This window comes from Diceros bicornis, chromosome 5, assembly GCF_020826845.1.
Source record: "Diceros bicornis minor isolate mBicDic1 chromosome 5, mDicBic1.mat.cur, whole genome shotgun sequence".
Lineage (NCBI taxonomy): Eukaryota > Metazoa > Chordata > Mammalia > Perissodactyla > Rhinocerotidae > Diceros > Diceros bicornis.
Window position 1 is genome coordinate 94554245 of NC_080744.1, and position 20074 is coordinate 94574318.

General features: G+C 47.1%; 1 protein-coding gene across 2 annotated transcripts; it reads right to left on the bottom strand.

The window, feature by feature from the left end:
- Positions 1–7535: 7535 nt before the first annotated feature.
- Positions 7536–19568, bottom strand: WDR73 (WD repeat domain 73). 2 transcript variants are annotated; one of them, XM_058542513.1, is made up of 8 exons: positions 19491–19568; positions 18899–18966; positions 18493–18581; positions 16924–17012; positions 16253–16317; positions 10251–10415; positions 9531–9896; positions 7536–8456 (listed from the first exon to the last, which is right to left on the bottom strand). In XM_058542513.1, the coding sequence occupies exons 1-8, from the start codon at positions 19529–19531 to the stop codon at positions 8221–8223; spliced, it is 1119 nt and encodes a 372-aa protein (XP_058398496.1). In that variant the 5' UTR covers positions 19532–19568; the 3' UTR covers positions 7536–8220. The 2 variants fall into 2 exon arrangements, with proteins under 2 accessions (XP_058398496.1, XP_058398495.1); XM_058542512.1 differs by lacking the exon at positions 19491–19568 and adding an exon at positions 19078–19484.
- Positions 19569–20074: the final 506 nt, after the last annotated feature.

Below are 20074 nucleotides of genomic sequence, written 5' to 3' on the forward strand. Positions count from 1 at the left end.
GACTTCTCGCCCCATGGAGAAGAGCACAGCTAGAGGAGGGCTGAAGTGTGGCCTGGCTCTCTAAAGCACAGGGCCCTGGCATCCATTTTTTAAAAATTGTGGCAAAATATACGTAACTTAAAATTGACCATTTTAACCATTTTTAAGTGTACAATTCAGTGGCATTAAGTACATTCACATTTTTGTGCAACTATCACTACTATCCAACTCCAGAACTTTTTTATCATCCCAAGCTGAAACTCTGTACCTATCAAACAATAACCCTCCATTCCCCCTCCCCTCAGTCCCTGGCAACCACCACTCCATTTTCCGTCTCTATGAATTGCCTATTTTACGTACCTCATTTAAGTGGAATCGTACATTTGTCCTTTTGTGTCTGGCTTACTTCCCGGCATCCATTCTGCCCAAGTCTAAGGGTAGAGAAGATCTGAACCACTTCACTGACTCGTTACACTTCATATGTGAAATGTGTCCAAAACAGCAAAAGAGCATGTAAAGATGACGACCACAGATCTGAGCATCTGATCACATATCCTTGCTCTTCCTGCCTAGGGGAGGCCTACATGCCCTCATCCACAGCCGCAATAGCCGCCTCCCTCATCTGCTCACACTGCCCTATCACTTCGAATCCTTCAGGGACTCCCAGGCTCAACCCTTGGCACAGCTTACAGGGCCATTACTGATCGGCTACAGCCCATTTTCTCAGTTGCATTTCCAACTTCCTCTGTTCCCCAGGCCTTTTCTCACCTCTGTCTTTTCCTATGCTGTTCCCTGCGGCTGGAACCCATCCCCTGCCCCTTGGCCTGAAGGAAGGATACAACTCAAGTATCACATTCCCTGATCACACCTGGTCTCTAACCAAGCGAGGTGGATACTCAGCCCTCTGTGCTCCCAGAACACACGACCCCTTCCCTCTGAGTGCTCCTCCCAACTCCCCCACTAGTGGGGTCATATTTATACATCTCTGTGTCTTGTATCCTGGCATCCAGCATGGTGCTTGGCACACAGCAACACTCAGTAAATGCTGGTTGAGAGCATCAGAACCAATACATCACCTCCTTTTCCCACAGCTGTGGGGACACCTGCTTCCCTCCCTAACCTCCAATGACTGGACCCGTTCATAATAACCAGTCACAGTGATCACATATGGGAGGGACTGTTCCCGTTTCCTTGATTCATTCACGCGTTATCGTGCTCTCTCTCTGTCTCCCTGTTCTTTATCCTCTTGGTCCCTCTGTCTCAGGCTCTGCTATTCTCTCCACATGTGCTCCAGTCTCTGTGGCGTGGCTCCTTCCCCAGACACTTGTTCCTGCTCCCCAGAAACCCAGCCTCACACATGTGGAGCTGACCTGGGCACTGATTCGGCTCTCCCTGTTGGACTGTAGTTCTGTGTTGTGTAGTTCAAATTCTCATGGGAGATCAGATTGGCTCATCCCAGTGAACGGATTTGGGCCCCTGGGTCACAGGTTCATCCCTGGTCCAACCAGCTGTGGTCAGGTAGAGCTGGCTAACTCACCCTTTTCGAAGATCTGTATGAGTGGGAGGCAGTTCCAAAGAAGGGGCTTCTTCCCCTGGTCTGGTGACATCTTTCTTTACCTTGACACATCCTATTCTGGAATACACCCTTCTGAGCACACACATGTACAAGTACTTCCCCAAATTGAATTACTCACCTTCTCTACATTGCTATTTGCTGGATTTCTTGCTTCCTCCTCTTTCATCCTCTCCAAATTGCGGCTTAGTCTTTCCTCATATCTTGAATTTTTGTGATGCCAAAACAGTTCCTGAACTTTCTCTCCCTTCCATGCTGCTGAGTCTCCTCTCTCCCTGCCCACAGCTGAACCGGAGTGGATCCTGTGCTGATGTTAATGTGAATAGCTGATTTTCTTTTGGTCCCTTTAGGTATTCTCTGGGGCATCTTCCTAGAATTGCTTGAGAGAACCCCAGGAGTTCCTTCCTGTGGAATGCGTAAGTTTTTTTTTTTTTTTTGTGAGAAAGACTGGTTCTGAGCTAACATCTGCCAATCCTCCTCTTTTTGCTGAGGAAGACTGGCCCTGGGCTAACATCCATGCCCATCTTCCTCCACTTTATATGGGACGCCACCACAGCATGGCTTGACAAGCCGTGCGTTGGTGCGTGCCTGGGGATCTGAACTGGTGAACCCCGGGCCGCCGCAGCGGAGCGCGCGCACTTAACCGCTTGCACCACTGGGCCGGCCCCTGGAATGCCTAAGTTCTCAAAGAAGCATTTTGGAAATTGCAGGCAAGGATTTGCGGTTGTCACAAAAATTGGGGTTACAACTGGCACATGGCAGCAGGGGCCACATAGATGTAATGCGACTATTGAGACAGTTCTGCACAACTATCCTGCTGGAGATGCATGGAGGGCGATGATTCTCAGTGTGGGCCACAGACTTGCAGCATGAGCATCACCTGGGAACTTATTCGAAATGCAAATTCTCGAGCTCCACCCTCAAACTTGAGGTGGCTTTATAATGTGATGACTTGGCTAGGTGGAACCACAGTCCCCAAAATTCACTTCCCTGTATGTTTCCAGGTAGCATGGGGCACAGGAGACATTTTTGAGTGAGATTTGGAGGATGGTAGTGAAGCGTTTTTATGCCTGGGCCATGGGGCAGGTGAGTTTGTAGCTCACGCACTTTGTCGCTTATCGCTTGCAGCAGGTCCACCTTCCCATCATCCTCCTTCAGCTTCTCTCACTCCTAGGCCAAGGGTGTGTTTAGCTCCATGATGAAGGGCACCAGCTCCTCCTGCAGGAGACCCACATCACCAAGACTGGAGACAACGGGAATAGACAGGCTCCAGCTGGTCCTTGCTCTCCCCACTGTACACCTATCTTCCTTCCCAGAGGCCTGCCCTGTGAGCCCCACGCTCAGGCAGCAGACATAAAGACAAGAGCCTTAGAGAGACTGCTGGAGCAGCTCCCACAATATGGAGCATCAGGTGTGTGTGTGTGTGTGTGAGAAATAGCTCCTACTGGTCTCCTTCTCTCATTAAACCCTAATACTCCTACTGGTCAGAAACTCTGGGAGTGGAGCCCAGCAATCTGTGTTTTAACCAGGCCTCGAGGTGATTCTCACGCATGGTCAAGTTTGAGAACCACTGAAGTAGGGGCCTAAAACCTAATTTTTCACATATACACAAGGAAAGTTTTGCACAGTTTTAATACACCCAAATTTCCCAGAAACACAACTGCTGCATAAAACTAGGGAAAATAGTACATTCTTTTGTTCAGAACTTCCCAAAGAGTTGTTCACCAGTTCAGAAAAATCATGTCATTGGCTCTCTGGTGTGTGAAGCAAACGCAGCACACCTGTCTGTAATTGCAGCTGTCCTGTTCTTGAGGATTTTACACACCGTGCAGCATCTGATTACATCGCCATGTAAAAGTATGAACATTTATATATTGAAATATTGTTTTATTCCCTTGTATTTTATAGTGATTTTGAAATTATGTTTGTAAACAATCAATATTCCCTATAAAATTTTATTTCAGGATAGTAAAGGGGTCTTCAAAATATTGGTTATAAAAGGACTGTTGGGGTTGATAGTGTTGAGGGCCACTGTCTAGGGTTAATAATTGAGTCTGAGTGAGCGTGTGTATGTGAGCACACAGTTTCTTGACCAAGTTTTGGGATTATGATAATAGTACCTTCATAAAACGAGTTGGTTAGTTTTCCAGATTTTTTTTTTTTAATGAAATGGTCTCTATAGCAGGGGAATTTGCTGTTTTTTTAAAAGTTTGAAAAAGTTTATCCACAAAATTGTCCCACACCCTATATTCTTTTTGGTGTTACTCTTGGAACAGTTTTTCTTTCTTGAGCATTGGATCATTCAGATTTTCTACTAAATAGTTTATAAAAATCAATGTAGGTCCGGCCCCGTGGCTTAGCGGTTAAGTGCGCGCGCTCCGCTGCTGGCGGCCCGGGTTCGGATCTCGGGCGCACACCGACGCACCGCTTCTCCGGCCATGCTGAGGCCGCGTCCCACATACAGCAACTAGAAGGATGTGCAACTATGGCGTACAACTATCTACTGGGGCTTTGGGAGAAAAAAATAAATAAATAAAAATTAAAAAAAAAATCAATGTATATATTTTCAAGAAAATTAACTGTATCATCTTGAGATTTTCAATTAACATAATTGTGCGCACTATTCTAATTCTTGTTCTCTAGTCCTGTTGTGATATCCTTGTTCTATTTTCTTTCTTTCCTTTTCCTTGATTTGTATGGATTTGGATGTGGTGCCAGTCATTTGCCTGTTTGTCCTCAGCTCCATCTCGGGTCCATCCCCTCTCTGCTTTGTATCACAGGGTGCGGACTCCTGCTCACTGCATCTCCCAGGCTCCCTTGCTGACAAGCTCCTGTCAGGTTTGGTCCATGGCCCAGGCAGGATAGTGGAGGGTGGAAGGAGAGAAGCCAGGGGACTTCGCATTTCTCTGTACTTCCTGCAGTCTTCAGCTGTCTCCTCTGCAGTCCCAGCACCTGCTAGTCAGGCCCTGCTCCACAGTCCCAGCCCCAGCCAGGCAGGATTACTGTGGCCACAGTTCCCACCAGGAAGCCCCACTCATGGGCTCTGGTCATACCCACCCATCACCTCCTTTTGTCTCTCTGTGTAACTTCCTGCTGTTGCTCATCTCTGAGTGCCTCACCTTCCCTTGGATCCTCTTTCAGATACCACGTAACCAAATTCCCTCAACTGAATTACCTGGTGTGGGTTCAGTCTTCCTGCCTGGACCATGACTGACATGTTTTATCAATATATTTCAGCAAAGCAGCTTTTGAATTCATGCATCAATTCTATTTTCTAAATTATTCATTTCTGTCTTTACTTGTGAAATAATATAGTTTAGCCAGTGGTATTCCGGTAAGCCAGCTGTCTTAAAAAAAAAAGCCCTGATTTGTAGTGTTTGCCAATTTCTGTGGTGTAAATTATTCCATCATCACCGATTTCAAACCATCAATATGACATCACTGAAGAGTGGGGAAGAGAGCTATAGAATCAGCTCTCAAGGGGGTACTGGGCAGGGAGAGAAAATCACTGGAAAGATTACAGAAAATGGTAAGAATGATCACATCTTGAAACTGAAAATTCTAAACTTTTCCAAAATGTAATGTTCCCTCAACTTCACTGTTAAATTAAGTAATAAAAAAATTCATTTTAGGGTCCGGCCTGGTGGCGCAAGCTGTTAAGTGCACGCACTCCGCTGCGGCGGCCCGGGGTTCGCCAGTTCGGATCCTGGGCACCCACCGATGCACTGCTTGTAGAGCCATGCTGTGGCGGCGTCCCATATAAAGTAGAGGAAGATGGGCACGGATGTTAGCTCAGGGCCAATCTTCCTCAGCAAAAAGAGGAGGATTGGCATCAGATGTTAGCTCAGTGCTGATCTTCCTCACAAAAAAAAAAAAAAATTCATTTTAGGGGCTGGCCCAGTGGTGTAGTGGTTGGGTTCGTGCACTCCACTTCAGCGGCCCGGGGTTCGCAAGTTCGGATGCCAGGTGCGGACTGACGCACCACTTATCAAGACACACTGTGGCAGGTGTCCCATATAAAGTAGAGGAAGTAGACGGGCATGGATGTTAGCCCAGGGCCAGTCTTCCTCAGCAAAAAGAGGAGGATTGGTAACAGATGTTAGCTCAGGGCTGATCTTCCTCACGCACACAAAAATACATCCTAAGTGCTATGGACTGAATTGTGTCCCCCACAAAGTCCTACGTTGAAGCCCCAACCCCTAATGTGACTGTATTTGGAGACAGAGCCTTTAAGAGGTAATTACAGTTAAATAAGGTCATAAAGGTGGTGCCATAATCTGAAAGGATTGGTGTCCTTATAAAAGCTCTCTCTCTGCAAGGGCACAAAAAGGGCACGAAGCGAGATGGCGGCCACCTACAAGCCAAGAGAAGACACCTCAGAATGAAACCTATCTAGCCAGCACCTTGATCTTGGACTTCCCAGCCTCCAGAATTGTGAGAGAGAAATTTCTGTTGTTTAAGCCTCCTAGCCTGTGGTAGTTTGTTATGGCAGCCCAAGTGGACGAATACACCAAGTATGCTCAATTGATAGCCAAAAAACCAGAGCTCATAACGGTCATAGAGTTTGTTTGGGGTGATGAAGAAAAAGTTTTGGCAATAGATAGTGGTGAAGGTTGTGCAACATTGTGAATACAATTAATGCCACTGAATTGTACACTTAAAAATGGAAAATTGTTATATAAATTTTACAACCTTTAAAAATTAATAATATACCAAAAACCATTTAACTGTAAACCTTAAGTGGGTGAATTGTGTGGTGTGTGCATTATATGTACAGTGTGTGAATTATATCTCAATAAAGATACTTTTTAAAAAATCAGAGCCCTGGGGCCGGCCTGGTGGTATAGCGGTTAAATTCGTGTGCTCTGCTTTGGCAGCCCAGGGGTTCGCTGGTTCGGATCCTGGGCGCAGACCTACTCATCGCTCATCAAGCCATGCTGAGGTGGCATCCCACATAGAAGAGCTACGACTCTACAACTATGATAGACAACAATTTACTGGGGCTTTGGGGAGAAAAAAGAAAAAGAGGAAGATTGGCAACAGATGTTAGCACAGGGCCAATCTTCCTCAAAACAAAAACAAAACAAAAAAATCAAAGGCCAAACTGTGACTAGTAATCAAATAATTTTAAAAGCAAAATTGCTGAAAATCCTTTAACAAATTTGACAGTAAGAAATGATACGTAATAGGAATGCAGGTATACTTTAATATTTGCTATGGGCCACCAAAAAGAAATGTCCCTTGGGCCTACTCCCCCAAGGGGACAGCTGTGGGAAAGCAACCCCCAGCAAAGGCCGTGTTCCAGTGAGGACCACCACGAGGAGGGAGGTCCAGGCTCTGCCTGAGTCCCAGTGCTCCAGGTGGCATGGGTGAGAATGCCTATTTCTCCACCCTGGCTATTATGATCTTTACCAAATATTTGCCCCCAAACTTTTAAATGTATGAAGAGCCTCAACTTCACACCTAAGAGAAATGCAGACTAAATCTACAAGTAATGATTTTTAATTTATCAGACTGGCAAAGGTCAAAAAACCACTAGGTGACTTTGTTGGTGGGCAGGAGAGACAGACCCATGACTGTTGGCATCATAAAATGGCACAATCTCCACGAGGGCACTTTGGCAGTATTTATAAAACCTAAAAACGCACATACCCTCCGCCTTAGAAATTTACCCTACATGGGCCAGCCCGGTGGCATAGCAGTTAAGTGCACGCGCTCCGCTTCAGTGGCCCAGGGTTCGCAGATTCGGATCCTGGGTGCACACCAACGCATCACTTGTCAAGCCATGCTGTGGTGGCATCCCATATGAAGTAGAGGAAGATGGGTAGGATGTTAGCTCAGGGCCAATCGTCCTCAGGGAAAAAGAGGAGGATTGGTATCGGATGTTAGCTCAGGGCTGATCTTCCTCACAAAAAAAAGAAAGAAAGAAAGAAATTTACCCTATAGACACACTGTTCATGGGTACAAAAGTTGTTTCACACTATTTGTAATAGCAAAAGATTAGAAAATTTTAATTGTCATTTAACAGGTGATTGGATACATAAACTATGGTTCAACTGAACAATGGCACATTGTACAACTGGGAGAGAGAACCACGGTGCTCCTTTGTACCTTCTGAACTATGGATCATGCAACCTCTGTCAGCTGTACAAAGCAATAACGTTTTAAAATTTGGCAATCTGGTAGGCAAAAATGGCATAATCTTGCTTTAATTGCTATTTCCTTCATTGCTACTAGGGTTGACTTTTCATGTTAATTGTCGCTTATCCATTTTCAGTTCTGTAAAAAAGTTCACAAAACATGTTTACATTTGTTACCTCATCCGATTCTCACTGATATTGTGATTACAGACAGGGATAAAACACTAATATTTTACACTTAGGAGAAATGAGGTTCCCAGATCTAACAGGACCTACCAAATATTTATTGTGCCATGCATCCTACCAGTTATTTTTTAATATATTACTTCTAATTTTCCCAACAACCCTGCGAGGTATTACTAGTCTCATTTTGCAAATAAAGAAACTGGGACTAAGAGAAGCTGGTTAACTTGCCCAAGGCCGTACAGCTGGTAACAGGGACCTGTGGTCACTTGAGTCCTAAATCAGAACCTTTGCTATGCAGCAGCTCCTCCTCTTCCTAGAGGCCGGGGCAAAAAGACACTGGTGTCAGCCAGAGGCACAGAGGTCCACCCAGTCCCACACGTGCAGAGAGGCATCACTTGCTGCCGATAACAAAGTCCTTGGCTTTTGCGGGTGCCAGGTATGGGTAGTGACCAGTGGAGCAGTGTCTATCCCATTGCCATCTAGGAAGACATGACCTCTGTGAGTGAAGAGAGGTTCTACTTGGCCCCCCATTCCATCCCAAGACGTGACATTGTAGACCTGGACTGTCCCATCAAAACCTGAGGAAGAAGAAGACAAGACAAGATTGACACTGAATCGCTAAAATAATTTTCATAATTTGTTCTATGGTACCAAAACAAGCCATAGGATGAGGAATCAAACAGTAACAAGACATTTGAAGGCCAACTGAAGAGCACGTGACATCGCCTTCAGTGTGCGCAGCTGAAGACTCTGTGAGGCACGCAACGATGGGTATCCGCTGTGCATCTCTCACGTGCCAGGCCTGAGGCTAACCCTGGACACGCATTCTCTCTTTTAATCCTCACGACTGTATGAAGTAGGTATTACTATCTTCCCCACAAAACCAAGGCTTAAGAGACTTTTTCAAACCTTTTCCACTTGCCCCAAATTCTAATCCCTCCACATCTGGGTTCCTCTCAGCGGATGGCCTTGTCTCCTACTTGATGGGGGAAACAGAATCCTTTAGAGAGGAACACTCTCATGTCCCCCCACGACCTAGCTAGACCCACATTCACTCCATCCTGCTGTCTTCCTGTGACCAAAGAGCCAACCCCTCCACCCAGGCTTGGTTCTTCTCTTCTGCTCTTTCTCGATTCTGCCATTATCAATGATCCTTTCTTCCTCTCTCAACTATTCTCTCAACCTCTCCCCCCTCAATGGAACTTTCCCATGGGCTTTTAGATACCCTCATTAAATACCCTCATTCAAATGGATACTGCCAGGCCAGACCCAGGAGCCTGCTGACCTAGCTGGCTTGCTGTAATTGGAAAACCATGTGGACTGAGACACACTCTTGAGATCTATCACCTCTTTCCAGTGCGGCCCCATGGCTGTCCTAGTGTCTTACCATCTGCAGCCCTCTCTACTAATCTCAGCACAATTCCTGCTGGGATAGGAAAGGCCTGCCACCAATGTGTGGAAGTTCAGTAGCCAGAATGGGGAAGGGCCTGCTACTGAAGAACCTGGAGAACTAATCTGGAGCTTCTCTGTGAGCAACTTTAACTTCTGGGGCCAGATTTATAACGGGGCTATACAGCCTTCTTCTTGAGCACCCTATAGTCACCTGGAAGACAGAGATTAAATAACAGACACAAAATCCTGCTCAGCAGTACCTGAAATGGCCAGGCAGTTGTCCAAGCCTGGAGCCCAAGTCACTCGCAGCAGCTCTGGGTCAGGGCTAGGCGTGGACACTGGGCACTGGACTGAGCTTACAGGATGGGAGAGATCTCGGTGGTCAAGAAGACAGAGCTGCCCATCTGAGCCGAGGCTGGCAATGCTGCATCCATGGCCCTGGCCCCTGCCCCCAACTTCTGCACACCACCTCCCTCCACCAGACCCAGGGCAGGAGCTGAGACTCTCTGACGGAGCCCACTTCTGGCGGGTGTCGACGAGCCCCAACCGGCCCGAGGCACAGCAGAAGGCAAAGGTGTCTGCATCCAGGACCTGCAGGCTACTTAGCTCGTCACTGTCACTGACACCTGGAAGATGACAGCAAAAGAGAAAAGCTGTCAGATGGGTCTGGCGATTTGGTGGGGCTGGCCGGTCACAAGTCCCTTCCTCTAGGAAGCTTCCCACCCAGCCCCAAGAAGAATGAACCACACCTCTCCTCTCCCACTCATCTCTCCATATTACTAGCTGGTGGGTGCTGGGCCCAAGGACTGCCTCCTGCAACCCCAGAACAGGAGGCCCTTGAGGTCAGGGCTCGCTTCTCATTCCTCTTGTTTCCCCAGCGTCTGGCACACAGGGTTGAATTCAGTTTCAAACATGACTGAGTAGGGCTGGGAGGCGGATGGTGGCCAGAGGAGCCAGCAAGGGGTGAACTGCTGCAGTACCTGAGGTGTATGTGGTCTTCTGGGATTCCAGATCCACAACCTTCAGACTGCTGAGCCTCGCCCCATGGAGGACTCCAGGTGCCACTGACGAGAAGATGGCCACTCTAGGCCAGAGGTGCCCCTCTTTCTCGTGCACAGCAATGGTGCCGACAGCCTTGATAACATCTGAGCGAGAGTGGAAGAGGCTAAAATCCAGGATGTTAACGACGGTTTGAAACATGACATGGTGAAGGCCAGCCAGCCTTCCCCTGTACATTTAGGAGGTCAAGAAGAAAGGGAGCTGAGAGTTGGCAGGAGTGGATGTGGAGACATAAACACTCTGCATTATGTTCACATTTTGAAACTGTCAGAAGTGCTTTAATTTCTTTATAACTTGTCTTATAAACTGTTTTGCAAATGAGAGATAATGAATCACAGCAGCCATCTCAAAACGCCAAAAGCAGTTCTGGCTTTTTATAGTGTTGTGGAGAAGCAATAAAGGAAAAGGAAAGAACACGCTGATGATGTCATTTACACCTTAGGTGAAAATAACAGGCACAGAGTTCATAAACTACTATTATTTCTTCAAAAACATGTTCCACAACCTCAGACAATGTGCTGAAGCCCAGCAGGGAAAGGCTGTTGTCTTCAATCGTGTACTGGGCAAGAAGGTCCCCGTCTCTTTTACACTGAGCGGAAGAAAGACGTATTTGACCTCAAGTTGAATCAAACTTGACTTTTCTTTGTTCGCCTCGGCCTGCGTGCTTAGCAGGCAGTTCTCGTCTCTGCATTCTACATTTGAGGCTTCTCTTAATAGAAGCCATTTATAACATAGTTCAGAACAAGTAGTCTGCTGTGCAAACTACTCAAAGGGAGATGCATATTTTCCATTTTATATTTTCTTGCTCCGAGAGGGGGCTCATTATTTGGTTTACACATTCTCTAAAGAAAATGGAAATCTATATTTTTTTTAATTCTCAAGGATAGGTAAAAGTCAGAAGGAGGAAGGAATGGATGAGAGAAGGAACACTAACACAGCTTATCAAGCGAGCATGCAGCAGCATGGTCCCTCAAGAGAGCTCACACACGAGGAGTGCACAGAGGGATGTGTCTGGGCTGGGCAAGAAGGCCGAGGACCCTTGAGTCCTGCTCCCAAAGCCCAAAGACTCTCCTTGCACGTCATCCAGACTTGCTGAACTTAACTGCTCCTACCACAGGGGCAGCAGAGCTGGTCTCTGGGGAGTGCTAATGAGGCTGTGACTCAAACTCGCTCGGCAGAGCCTGCCTGACTCTCCTGGGCCACACTCAAGTGGCTCCCTCCTCCCTTTCCACAGACTCTTGAGGAGCCTGGAATGGATTCCCCAGGACCTGCTGCTCTGAGCCAGGGGATGGTTCTCAGATGTCCCCAGATAGGGGGAAGGAGGCGGCCAAAGGAAAGCCTGCAAGGACCTATTTCAAAGAGGCTGTGGAAAACTCAGGCTCCAGGGCCTGACTGGAGAGCTGCTCTATAATTACAACAGGAAAGGAATGCAGGTTTCCTACTCCTCCTCTCTCTAGTCAGGGGTAAAATGCCCTCCTCTAGGAAATCCACACCATATTTACCAAACCAGCCCCAAACTGAAAAGAGAAACTACTACGAAATCAAAGCAAAAGACACAGCGAGGCACCTCCAACAACTCCAAGGGCAATAAAAGAAAGAAGGTTGTGTCTGAAGATTAAACCAACACAGAAAGGGTCAGAGTAGAGGTAGGTACACTCCGTAAGGAGTCAGAATGGCTCCGAGACCTGTGACACCGAGCAAATGTACGAACACGTCTGAAGGAAAGTGGTGTCCACAAGACGGGGCTGTTCAACCATGGAGGCAGAGAAAACGTTGGAGCCCCTCCAGGGCAGACGGAGCCACACCAGACTAAATATTTAACTTCAAAGTGGAAGCAGCTGGTGACCTTCAACTGAGCCCTTTAGATATGTATTCATCCAACTCAGTGGTTTCCACAGCCCTGGAGCTGAGAGCAGAGGCCTCAGGCACTGCCCCAGGGGCTTGGACAGCAACACGGTCCAGGCAGCAATGCCTTCACAAGGTTCATCCTTTCTGCCTAAGAGAGCCTACACAACATGATTTGGAAACCTCTGAGCTAATTCCTCTTGTTTTGCTTACGTTTATCACGCAGCCTTTGATAAGGTCAGGTCTTCTATAGGCAAAGATTAAGGACCTGGAATATTCTACCTTTACAGATACTTATTTTTTCATTATAAACTAATAAAATGCATTCTGATTTATACAACAGTCCTATGAGTCTGGGGAGTGTGTCAGCCTCTATAAACAGATTAGATTTGTTCTGGATGTGCTGACAAAATCAGGTTTCTGAGACACCAAAGCTGTGGGTTAAAACCTGGAGCTCAGAAAATTCACCAAGATATGCTATGCTTTTAGGCTTCTAGGGAAACAGCTGGCCAGCCTTCCCCAGGCTCTGGAATATTCTGCACTAATATCTAGGGGAAGATAACTCTATCATAAGATTTCCTACTCCCATATGAGTGTCAGAGCAAGCCCCCCAGGCCATTAGCTGCCCTATGCCTGGGGCTACAGGTTCTTTAAAGCACCCGGCACCCCAGGCACTGTCAGGACAAAAGGAAGCTCCAAGGCGCCTACTAACCAAGTGGTGAGTAAGACTCCCCTCCCCCTCATCTTTAAACCACTGCTGTCCCAGACAGCCTATTCTTAGGTAAAGATAAAAAACAATTACAAGGTACTGGCATAAGGACAGCTATAGATCAATGGAACAGAACTGAGAGTCCAGAAATAAATCTTTATATTTATGGTCAATTGATTTTCAGCGAAGGCACCAAGGCAAATCAATGGAGAAAGGTAAGGCTTTTTGACAGAAGTGCTGGGACAACTGGATATTCACATGCAAAAAGACGAACTTACACCCTTATCTCATACACAAAAGTTACTCTAAAGAGCTCATAGACTTAAATGTTGGAGCTAAAATAAATCTTTTTTTTTTAATTGTTTTTTTTTAATTTTATTGATTTTATTATTTTCCCCCAAAGCCCCAGTAGACAGTTGTATGTCATAGCTGCACATCCTTCTAGTTGCTGTATGTGGGACGCAGCCTCAGCATGGCCGGACAAGCGGTGCGTCGGTGCGTGCCCGGGATCCGAACCCAGGCCGCCAGCAGCGAAGGGCGCGCACTTAACTGCTAAGCCACGGGGCGGGCCCTAAAACAATAAACCTTTTGGGGAAAAAAACATAGGGGAAAATCTATGGATTAAAGATTTCTTAGATATGACACCAAAAGTACACTCCATAAGAGAAAACATTGATAAACTGGACCTATCAAAATTTAAAGCTTTTATGCTTCAAAGGACAGTGTTAAGAAAATGAAAAGACAAGTAACAGACTGGGGGAAAATATTAGCAAAACACATATCTGAAAAATAACTTGTATCCAGAATGTGCAAAGAACTCTTACAACTCAATAAAGACAAAAAAGTCAATCAAAAAATGGGCAAAATGTTTGATAAAATATAAGCACCAAGAAAGCACAGAACATCTATGTTTTTGCTTGCTGCTGTAACCCTGGAACCTTGCCCAATGCTTGACACATTGGAAGCACACAATGAATATTTGTTGACTGAATGATGAGATGTTAGCTACTGCTACAAATAACAGTAATAATAATATTATTATAAATTATAAAAAGATTATAAAAAGATCTCGTTGATAGATCTACCTTCAGGAACCAGCTCTAAGCAAAATGGTGGCAAAGACCACGTTGCTGGTCAGTAAACACCCTACCACCTTTTTTCAGAGCCCCTACATCTATGCTGAGATCAATTATTATTATCTAACCATAGTTACCACCAGGCATGGCTATGAGCAGACTCTGAAGTCAAACTAGACCTAAGTCTTGCTTCTGCTATTATCTTAGTGACTCTGAACAAGTTTGCCTCTCTGGGAGAGTCTGCTCTCAGACTCATGAGAATTTAATGAGCTCATGCACACAAAGTGCTTAGTACACGGCCTGGAATATAACATGCACTCATTAATATTACTGTCACATCTTACAGATTGTTGGTTGATCTGAACAAGTATCTATTAAAATATACAGTGAAATCAGAATATCAAAGGGCCTGTGACAGCATGCTGCCTCAGCCTGCTGGAGGGAAAAAACAACAACAAAACTCCCTCATGATGATTTGAATAGGCATTTCACCAAAGAAGATAGGTCAATGGCTAATAGGCACATGAAAAGATGCTCAACATTATTAGTCATTGGGGAAGTGCAAATGATAGCCACAATGATATACAATTTCACACCCATTAGGATGGCTTTAATAAAACAGACAGACAACAACAAGTGTTGGTGAGGACACAGAGAAATAGGAACCCTCATACACTGCAGGTGGGAATGCAAATGATGAAGCCATTTTGAAAAACAGTTTGGAAGTTTCTTAAGTGTCTATCCAAGAGAAATGAAAACATATGTCCACACACAGACTTGTACATGAATGTTCTTAGTGGCCTTATTCATAACAGCCAAAAATCAGATCCCTCAACTGGTAAATGGATAGACAAATGTGGTACTTCTAAACAGTGAAATACTATTCAGTTATAAAAAGGAAACAACTACTGATATGTGCTATGCCATGGCAGACCTCAAAAGCATTATGCTAAGTGAAAGAAGCCAGATACAAGAGGCCACATATTCTATGATTCCATTGATATGAAATGTCTAGAAAAGGCAAATCTATTAGAGACAGAAAGTAGATTAGTGGTTGCCTGGGGCAGGGTGTGGGCATGGGGATTAACAGTAAATGGCATGGTGGATCTTACTGGGGTTATGAAAATGTTCTAAAAGTGACTTATAGTGATGGTTACACAACTTGCTAAATTTACTAAAAACCACTGAACTGTACACTTAAAATGGGAAGCAACAACAAAGGAAAGCCCACAGGGTCAGTGACCTCACAAGGCAAATGAGCATAAACCTGGTCTTTCTGCAGCAGGAAAGCTTGGGGAGACGCCAACAGCCGCCGGCCAGTTTCTGGGAAGGACCTAACTGAGGTGGTGTGGTGACTGGGGCAGAGGATCACACAAGGAAGGGGGCAGTTCCCAGAGCGGAGGCCGGTGCCTCTGAGGCACACGTCCACGCTGGCCAACAATGCTCTAACTGATGGAGGGATGCAAGGGGCTGGGGCAGGGCTGCATGCTCTGTGCCTGTTTGATGGGGAAACTGTAAATCCACTGCTGGAGGGAACACTGTTCCCCACGAGGGAACTCCCCTGCAGTCCCAGAGGGAACAGGACTAACACTTCCTGCTCCTTTCCCCTGCTCCCCTGCTGGGGAGCAGAGCGACTTCTGAGTGGGAGACTGGGCAGCCCAGCCTCTTGCTCACTATTTCCTTCCCTGAAACTAGCATGCCTACAAAGACAGGTGCCTCCTCCTCCAAGAAGTGAGCTCACCTGAGGAGCCCTAGCTCTGCCCTCATCTCTGCCCCTGCCTGGGGGAGAGGCCCGTTGTTCACAAGGTGTTCTGCCTATGACTGGGTTGGTAAACTCAACTCCTGAAACAAGGGGGCCGGCCCTGTGGCGTAGCGGTTAAGTGCACGTGCTCCACTGCTGGCGGCCCGGGTTCTGATCCCAGACATGCACCGACACACCGCTTGTCAGGCCATGCTGTGGCGGCATCCCATATAAAGTAGAGGAAGATCGGCACGGATGTTAGCTCAGGGCCAGTCTTCTTCAGCAAAAAGAGGATTGGCATGGATGTTAGCTCAGGGCTGATCTTCCTCACACACAAAAAAACAAAACTCCTGAAACAAGTTACAGGAAGCTCCACTTGGGGCTTGTGCGCCACGCTGTGGTTGCTAATCCATCTTTGCCTGCATTCAAGTAGATACTGCATTTTAATTCCCACCTGGCTGAGTCAACTTCTTAACTGGCTCAGATTAGGGGGTAGGGGTGTGAATCAGGCTTTCCTACAACTCCAACCCCCATCAAGTCAAATTCACTCACCACTGTCCTCTGCGACCTGCCACACCTGCAGGTAACAACCTGGAAGGCCACTGGTCACCAGCAACCTATTCAGGATGGATAGGAGATCTCAGTCCAGACAGTGGGGAGCTCACCCCACCCCCTCAGCCTTTCCCCTCTTCAGCTCTCAGCTTGGGATTCTCCGTATCAGGAAAGCTCAGAGCAGGAAGGGATCAAGACTAGTCACCCTCATCTAATGGATGAGGGGCAGGCTCACTCCTCTTTGGGGACAGGCCCACCGCTCCTGGTGAGTCACGGGACGGAGCCCAGGCTTCCACGTGGCATGACGTGTCCTAGAGAGGACACCAGCACGGAGCCTGAACACACAACCCCGACCCAGTGACTCTCAGCCTCTGCCAATTGAGCTATTAGCCCCACCATCAGTCTCCGGGAAACCAAGAGCAACCTTCTTCTCTATATCTATTCCCCAGAGCAACTCCACCAATCCACGGGTTACATTAGTCGAAAGGTCTATGAGACCACAAAGCCACTGAGCGATGGTGTCCTTGTGTTCCAGATCTCTCTGTGTGCGTGTGTGCTCACGTATGCTCATGTGCTAGGGGGGTAGGGGTGGTGATAAAGAGGCAGGATACCTCTGTCATTTCCAGCCACTCCACCCTGAGCAGAAGGTCTGGGTCCAGACCTGACCATACCTGGTGTCTGGCACGTGCTTCAGATCAAAGACAGACCTGTCTGAAAATCCTCCATGGCGTACCTTAAAATCTCTTTCTGGGAATAAGCCCTAAAAGACAAAGAGGGGGCCAATCAGGTAGAGCCTGCTCTCTAAAGGAACATTCCAGCCGCGCTCTAGGTAAGGAGCTAGATCCCGGCCAGGCAGGAAGCCCTGGAAGCCTCTCAGCTGGCAACAGACGCTTCTCCCTGCAGGCCTCAGTGTGCTGCTATTTGTAAACACTGATCTCAGCTGCCTACATAGACGGCTTCCTTTCTTCCCTGCACTTTCAAACCCTTTTCCTAACCCATCCCCAGCCCCTTTCACTAGAGCACAAGTGGGATACTCCAGGCCTTCTGAGAGGACTCACAGAGGCTTAACAGCCTCATCAAACAAAGCTGGAATGTATCAGCCAACTAACACATCCCCATTCCTCCCCCCACCGCCCACTAGAAGTCAGATGGGTTCTTCCAGCAATAAAAATATAACAACTACCAATTACCCAGTGTTCACTGTGTCAGGCACTGTGTTTAGTGCTTTATTGACTTTATCACGCTAGATTCTTACAACCACCCTGTGATGTAGGTACTATAATTACCTCTATTCTAAAATGACAAAACTAAGGCACAGGGAGCTTAAACAACTTTTCTAAGGTCACACAGGAATTATGTTGCAGATCTAAACCCAAGTCTGTGTAGCTACAGTCCATGCTCTTAGCCACTAGACTACTATCTCCACGTGAGGAACCACAGGCAGGGAAAAGGAGGTGGCCATAAGAGAAAAGAGGAAAAGCCAGTGGTCCCCATCTCTCATCAAGGCTCAGTCTGGGCAAGCTCCTGGCTCAAGATGGAGCAGTGGGGATGGGAGGATCAAGGGCACTAGGTAGGAAATGTGCCAGGCTGCCCTAGCAGATGAGTCTGAATGATTCTATAGCAACATTAGGCAGCTATCAACTCTTTTCCTCTTTTTTGGGGGAAAATATAAAGGTTTATTACTTATAAGACCTGGAAATTACACAGCACACCTGGGGCCACATATCAAGGTCTCAGGTAGAGAGAGAGAGAACTCTTTTCTTCTTGACACGATCTCTTCTCTTGGCTTCAGAAACACTAACCTTTTCTGAGACTCCTACTTCAAAGACTATTTCTTCTTAGCATTCCTTGTGGGCTCATCTTCCTCTACCCATTCTTTAAGTGTATTCCCTGAGGTTCTGTCTTTAGCCATTTCTCCTCTTATTCCTTACACACTATACATTCATCTTAACCATTCTAAGGGCTTCAACAACTGTCTATACCCTAATGGTTCCCTAAATCTATTTTTAATAAAATAAAATTGACCTCTTCCTCCAGCAGCCCTCTGTAAATCACGGGACATTTTGTAGCACTTACCTCTGTGCATGTCTGCCTCCCTCTATTAGACTAAAGGGCAGGCCCAGTGCTTGTCACTCTTTCTAGTATCCAGGACAATATCCAGTAGACAATAGGGGCTCCATAAAGGTTTAACACATGAGTAAAAGTAGATACATACACTCAGCATTTGTATTTCCAGTTACCTGGTTTTCTTTTACAGAAAGTCTGAGAGGTAATATCAGATGAAGAATCTCATTTTTTTTCTGGCTTTCATAGCCAGCAACAAAGACTCCTGGAAAAAGAAGCAGAAGTAGCTGTGACAAACTGCTAAAAAGATGCTGGATCATGGCTGGATCTAGAAACTCCGTCAAATCCTCCAAAGCAAAGATAAATTCCTTTGCCGTTGGTATGCGGCCTTGTATTGGGGGATGGAAGAAATCTAGATCTTAAAAGAGGAATGTAAGTGCTGCCTGGACACGAAATTGGTACCAGTGACTAAGAGGCCCTCAGGCTCCCAGAAGAATGGGTTGAGTCCCTGTGGGCTGAGCTCCTGAGTCCCAGCCCCGGAGTGGGATTCCACCTCCTTCAGGGCCAGGAAGGGCATATTACCTTTGTCACCAATCCATTCAAGGACCCGAGTGGCTTCTGAAAGGTCGAATGCATGGAAATCCTGGTACCTACATGACAGGAACACAGTCACACGGTGCACGGCACTTTACAGCTGCTAAAGAACCGAGATGGCAGCAGGGTTTGGTGGTTGGGGGCCCGGGGTCTGGAGTCAGTCAGACCTGGAATCAAGTCTTGTTACACATTTTATCCCCTGTGTGACAGGCCAGGCACAATTTCCCGGAGCCTCGATCCTCATCTGTAAAATAGAACTCTCAGGGTACTCAGACTTCCCAAGGGTGATGCGAGGAATCAACGAGATAATCTGTGTTCAGGGTTGAACTCAGACGCTTGCGCAAAAGAACTGGTCCCTTATGTTGTTATTATCTTTCACAAGCACTGCTCTTACTAGAACCTCACACGACTTGCGCACACAGGAAGGTGCCATTGCCCAGACGCGGGAGCCGAGGGCCCGCCCCGCGGCCAGCGCCGGTCCAACCCACACCAGGATTCCACACGCGCTCCACCCCGCACCCGTCCGCCCACCAGGCCGGCTCCAGGCCTGGATCCCACATTCCAGGCCCACACAATTTACAAGCGCAAGGATTCCACCAGCCAGTCCTCCGCGGACTCCATGGCAACGGTCGCTTCCGGTACCCCACTTCCGCCTCTGAATCCTCCTGAACAGGCGCAGCCCTCTCGCGAGAAGTGGGCGCGGCCTGCTCTGACACGAAGGGCGTGGTCTCCCGCCAGGGGGCGGGGCAGAGAGGTACTTGATCGCGGCAGCAGACGCGCTCTGCCCTCGCCGGGCGGGGTATGGGGTTCTCCGGGTAGGAGCTCCAGGAAAAATGACGTAAAATCAGGGATTCCCAGGATGTCAGCTCCAAGAGGGCCTGAGGGACCACATACCTGCCCATTTTACGACCGGGTATTTGCAGATCAGGGGGCCAAGGCCAGTAGGACGCCCCGTTAAATTCGAATTTTAGATAAACGAATAATTTTTTCGTATATGTTACGTCCATGCAATATTTAGGGCATCTCGTACGAAAAAATTATTCATTGTTTTTCTGAAATTCGAATTTAACTGGGTGTCCTGTATTTTTACTTGCTAACTCTGCCAACCTCACCCAAGGCCAGAGGAGAGAGGAAGCGGACAGCGGGGTCTGGAGCCCAGCCCGG